Source organism: Salvelinus fontinalis, chromosome 17 (genome assembly GCF_029448725.1).
Source record: "Salvelinus fontinalis isolate EN_2023a chromosome 17, ASM2944872v1, whole genome shotgun sequence".
Taxonomy (NCBI): domain Eukaryota; kingdom Metazoa; phylum Chordata; class Actinopteri; order Salmoniformes; family Salmonidae; genus Salvelinus; species Salvelinus fontinalis.
Window position 1 is genome coordinate 18,692,197 of NC_074681.1, and position 6,000 is coordinate 18,698,196.

Sequence of the window (6,000 nt, forward strand, 5' to 3'; positions counted from 1 at the left end):
GTAATTACTCAGGCTGCTTCGGTGCTATTTGTGATGGTAGCTGTGATGGTAGCTGCAATGTAAAACTGATTTATACCTCAAATATGCAAATTTTTTGAACAAAACATAGATTTATTGTATAACATGTTATAAGACTGTCATCTGATGAAGTTGTTTCTTGGTTAGTTTGGTTGGTTAGTTAGGTTGGTTTTGTGCATGCTACCCGTGCTGTGAAAATGTCTGTCCTTTTTTGTATTTGGTGGTGAGCTAACATAAATATACGTGGTGTTTTCGCTGTAAAACATTTTAAAAATCGGACATGTTGGCTGGATTCACAAGATGTTTATCTTTCATTTGCTGTATTGGACTTGTAAATGTGTGAAAGTTAAATATTTCTAAAAAATATCTTTTGAATTTCGCGCCCTGCACTTGAAGTGGCTGTTGTCATATTGTGCCCGGCTTCGGGCTTGCAGCCCAAAGAAGTTAACCTGTTTTACTCACATTGGCTACGGAGCGAGCATAGAAGTCATTTAGCTCGTCTAGTAGGCACGTGTCACTAAGCAACTCACGGCTGTGCTTCCCTTTGTAGTCTGTTTGCAAGCCCTGCCACATCCAGTTTGCAAGCCCTGCCACATCCAGTTTGCAAGCCCTGCCACATCCAGTTTGCAAGCCATGCCACATCCAGTTTGCAAGCCCTGCCACATCCAACAAGTGTCAGAGCCGGTGTAGAACGATTCAATCTTAGTCCTGTATTGACGTTTTGCCTGTTTGATGGTTCGTCAGAGGGCATAGCGGGATTTCTTATAAGCGTCTGGGTTAGAGTCCCGCTCCGTGAAAGCGGCAGCTTTACACTTTAGCTCAGTGCGGATGTTGCCTGTAATCCATGGCTTCTGTTTGTGGTATGTACGTATGGTCACTGTGGGGACAACGTCATCGATGCACTTATTGATGAAGCCAGTGACTGATGTGATGTACTCCTCAATGCCATTAGAAGAATTCCGGAACATATTCCAGTCTGTCCTAGCAAAACAGTCCTGTAGCTTAGCATCCTCGTTATCTGACCACTTCCTTATTGAGCGAGTCACTGGTACTTCCTGTTTAAGTTTTTGCTTTAAGCAGGAATCAGGAGGATAGAGTTATGGTAAGATTTGCCAAATTGAGGGCGAGGGAGAGCTTTGTACGCGTCTCTGTGTGTGCAGTAAAGGTGGTCTAGAGTTTTTTTTCCCTCTGGTTGCATATTTAACATGCTGGTAGAAATGAGCTAAAACAAATTTAAGTTTCCATGCATTAAAGTCCCCGGCCACTAGGAGTACCGCCTCTGGATGAGCATTTTCTTGTTTGCTTATCGCCTTATAGAGCTCGATTGATTGCCGTCTTAGTGCCAGCATCGTTTTGTGGTGATGAATAGACAGCTACAAAAAATATAGATGAGAACTCTTGGTAAATAGTGTGGTCTACAGCTTATCATGAGATACTCTACCTCAGGTGAGCAAAACCTTGAGACTTCCTTAATATTAGATTTCTTGCACCAGCTGTTATTTACAAATAGACATAGACTGCCACCCCGTGGTTTACCAGATGCAGCTGTTCCATCTTCCCGATGGACCGAAAACCAAGCTAGCTGTATGTTATCCATGTCGTCGTTCAGCCACGACTCGGTGAAACATAAGATATTACAGTTTTTAATGTCCCGTTGGTAGGATAATCTTGATCGGAGCTCATCCATTTTGTTACCCAATGATTGCACGTTGGCTAATAGGACTGATGGTAGAGGGGGATTACTCACTAGCCGTACTTACAAGGCACCCCGACCTTCGTCACCGATATCTCCGTCTCTTCATCATACGAATGACGGGGATTTGGGCCTTGTCGGGTGCCTGAAGTAAATCCTTTGCGTCCGACTTGTTAAACGAAAAGATCTTCGTCCAGTATGAGGTGAGTAATCGCTGTTCTGATGTCCAGAAGCTCTTTTCGGTCATAAGAGACGGTGGCAGAAACATTATGTACAAAATAAGTTACAAAAAAAACACACAATAGCACAATTGGTTAGGAGCCCGTAACATAGCAGCCATCTCCTCCTGGTTGCCATCATACATACTGTCTCCTTTTGGACATACTGTCTCCTTTAGGATACACTGTCTCCTTTAGGACACACTGTATGTATGTTAACCTGCGGCTGTGTGTGTGTGTGTACCTGTGGCTGACGATGAAGACTGTGGTAGAGATGAGCAGTAGAACCACACCCCCACTGATTGACAGTAGGAGAAGGGTGGAGTTAGCGGCATTACCAATCAGAGGCAAGGGATCTGACAGGGGGAGGAGACAACAAGTCACAAACCAGGATGTATTCATTAAAAAACAGGTACATATTTTTTGATCAATATCCCTTGCTCTATAAAAATAGACAAATAGAACATAGTGTTGTACCTGAGTTGGTGGAAAACTCAAAGGGGGCGCTGAACTCTCCGTATCCGGCGGCCGTGCGAGCGCGCACGTGAAAGACGTACACAGTGAGTGGGTTCAGCCCAGTGATATCAGCACTACGGGATGACGTCTTCATAATGCGGTAGGACCTCTCCTTCTGATTCTGATTGGATAGGAGGAAAAGAGGTGAGGGATGTGTCAATGTCCACTATATGAAGCGTTCCAATATACAGTACATCATACTAAAATACAACCCATTATAATTGGCAAGCAAAAAGGAAATGGGTAAGAGATGAGAACATGATTCTAAAATGTAACTTGAAGTTGCAGAACAATGTTTTCTGTGTGGGTCTGGAGGGAAATCCCTCTCCCTATGGCCTATATTCACGTAACCATTCAAGCAAGGACACACACAAAAACATTGCCACAGTCACAAATCCCTCCCACAGCTTGCCCATCTCTTATCTACATTGCCTCAAACTCTCTCTTTTTCTCTCCCAACATATTTTATCTCGTATTATCTCTCCCTCCATTTCTGCAGGTTAGCGTTTTGTGTAACTGATCTTGTTCTGGAGGCAGCTCTGCTGGCACAGCCACAAGTCACAACATTATAACCCTAACCACACTGCTAACCCTAAACTTAAATTAAGAACAAAAAATATATTTTTGTTTTCATGAATTTTTACACTCAGTTCTGCCTCCAGGACAAGACTCATGACAATAAATGTCAACCTGCTACATTTCTCCTTCTATCCATTTCTGTGTCAAACACAAGGAAGGTTTTGAAGATAGTTTATTGGTTATTTTATAGGTCTATTGATAACAGTTGAAGCAGTTGAAGCAGGTGAAAACTTATACACTCACAGATACACATAACACACAAACACACAGTTACAATAGGTTTCCACAGAATATCTGATTTCTGAAACGCGGTTCCCACGAGACACCTTACCTTCTCGTAGTACTTGACCTCGTACTCAAGGATGACCCCATTGGGCCGGTCGGGCTGTTGCCATGCCAAGGACACACCGTGCCTGGTGACATCACTGGCCTGGATGGACGTGACTGGGGAGGGAGCTATGTGAGAGAGTGGGCGAAAGAGAGAGAGGAGAGAAAGAGGGGTACACAAGTTGAAGAATGAACACATCTTAACAACCGCCTGCTTAACCCGGAATCCAGCCGGACCAATGTGTCGGAGGAAACACAGTTCAACTGACGACTGCTGTCAGCCTGCAGGCCCCCGGCCCCTCCACAAGGAGTCGCTAGAGCGCGACGAGCCAAGTAAAGCCCCCCCCCGGCCAAACCCGGACAATGCTGGGCCAATTATGTGCCGCCCTATGAGACTCCTGATAACGGCCGGTTGTGATACAGCCTGGGATCAAACCTAGGTCTGTAGCGAAGCCTCTAGCACTGCGATGTAGTGCCTTAGACCGCTGCACCACTCAGGAGGCCCATGGCTTCTACATTCTATTGAACGGTCCTGAATGGTTTACCAGAATAGTTAAGACACAATGGCATAACAAATGCATAGAAAAATGCTTCAAGCTACAGGCTTGACAGGAAAGAACCGCATCACTTAATGTTGGATGGCAATCACAACGACCCAATTCACCACAGAGTCCTGGATGACATGGCACCTTTGTCTAGGAAACAGGTCTCACCTCATTTCATCCTGTCTTTCTATCCCTCTAATATCGTCTTCCTCTCCCCCCATGTCCCAGTGTTATTGTGGTAATCACTCTGGCATACTGACCTTCAGGAGAAGAGAGTTATGTCACTGGTCTATGTGACTCTCTGGAATTATGATACTGACTCACTAAAGACAGAATTTTTTTATTTCAGAGTGTATGAGTATTGACTGACTCTGGTTAGTTCCCATACTACTCTTTTAACACCCAGTAGGTGACGATATACTACACAAGAAGACAACACACTTCCATCAGGCAGTAAAAGTAGGTGTGTCTACCGCTATCTGTGACTCAAAGACATTTTACATTTAATATTACACAGAAAATACTAGAGTGAGTGGATTGTGTTACACACAGACACACATTTTACATACAGTAAAACACATACACACACCTCATCTGACTCACACTCCCGAACAAGATAAAATGAAACACCTCATAAAACTTACAGTCCTCCTAACTGTAAAGAGAAGTTGTCAAACGAGCAGACCTTCTCCCAGAACACACACACGCGCACACACACAAACACACACAGTTGAAGTCAGAAGTTTACATACACCTTAACCAAAAACATTTAAACTCAGTTTAACAATTCCTGACATTTAATCCTATTAAAAATTCCCTGTCTTAGGTCAGTTAGGATCACCACTTTATTTTAATTATGTGAAATGTCAGAATAATAGTAGAGAGAATTATTGATTTCAGCTTTTATTTATTTCATCACATTCCCAGTGGGTCAGAAGTTTACATACACTCAATTAGTATTTGGTAGCATTGCCTTTAAATTGTTTAACTTGGGTCAAACATTTCAGGTAGCCTTTCACAAGCTTCCCACAATAAGTTTGTGAATTTGGGCCCATTCCTCCTGACAGATCTGGTGTAACTGAGTCAGGTTTGAAGGCCTCCTTGATCGAACACGCCTTTTCAGTTCTGCCCAAAAATGTTCTATGGGATTGAGGTCAGGGCTTTGTGATGGCCAGTCCAATACCTTGACTTTGTTGTTCTTAAGCCATTTTGCCACAACTTTGGAAGTATGCTTGTGGTCATTGTCCATTTGGAAGACCCATTTGCGACCAAGCTTTAACTTCCTGACTAATGTCTTGAGATGTTGTTTCAATATATCCACATAATTTCCCTTCCTCATGAAGCCATCTATTTTGTGAAGTGCACAGTCCCTCCTGCACCAAAGCAGCCCCACAACATGATGCTGCCACCCCTGTGCTTCACGGTTGGGATGGTGTTCTTCGTCTTGCAAGCATTCCCGTTTCCTCCAAACATAACAATGGTCATTATGACCAAACAGTTCTATTTTTGTTTCATCAGACCAAAGGACATCTCTCCAAAAAGTATGATCTTTGTCCCCATGTGCAGTTACAAACCATAGTCTGTTTTTTTTATGTATGTTTTGGAGCAGTGGCTTCGTCCTTGCTGAGCGGCCTTTCAGGTTATGTCGATATAGGACTCGTTTTACTGTGGATATAGATACTTTTGTACCGGTTTCCTCCAGCATCTTCACAAGGTCCATTGCTGTTGTTCTGGGATTGATTTGCACTTTTCGCACAAAAGTACGTTCATCTCTAGGAGACAGAACACGTCACATTCCTGAGCGGTATGACAGCTACGTGGTCCTATGGTGTTTATACTTGCGTACTATTGTTTGTACAAATGAACGTGGTACCTTCAGGCGTTTGGAAATTGCTCCCAAGGATGAACCAGTCTTGTGGAGGTCCCCAATATTTTTTTTGAGTTCTTGGCTGATTTCTTTTCATTTTCCCATGTTGTCAAGCAAAGAGGCACTGAGTTTGAAGGTAGGCCTTGAAATACATCCACAGGTACACCTCCAATTGACTTAAATGATGTCAATTAGCATATCAGAAGCTTCTAAAGCCATGACATCATTTTCTGGAAT

At 43.3% G+C, this 6,000-nt stretch overlaps 1 protein-coding gene across 1 annotated transcript in view; it reads right to left on the reverse strand.

The window, feature by feature from the left end:
• Positions 1-6,000, reverse strand: part of LOC129813907 (ephrin type-A receptor 4-like) — a 66,266-nt gene that overhangs the window by 13,614 nt on the left and 46,652 nt on the right. The window contains exons 7-9 of the mRNA XM_055866516.1: positions 3,356-3,480; positions 2,407-2,566; positions 2,174-2,285 (exon numbers count right to left, since the gene is read on the reverse strand). Of these exons, the coding sequence (XP_055722491.1) occupies positions 2,174-2,285; positions 2,407-2,566; positions 3,356-3,480 (397 nt within the window). The remainder of the gene's footprint in view (positions 1-2,173; positions 2,286-2,406; positions 2,567-3,355; positions 3,481-6,000) is intronic.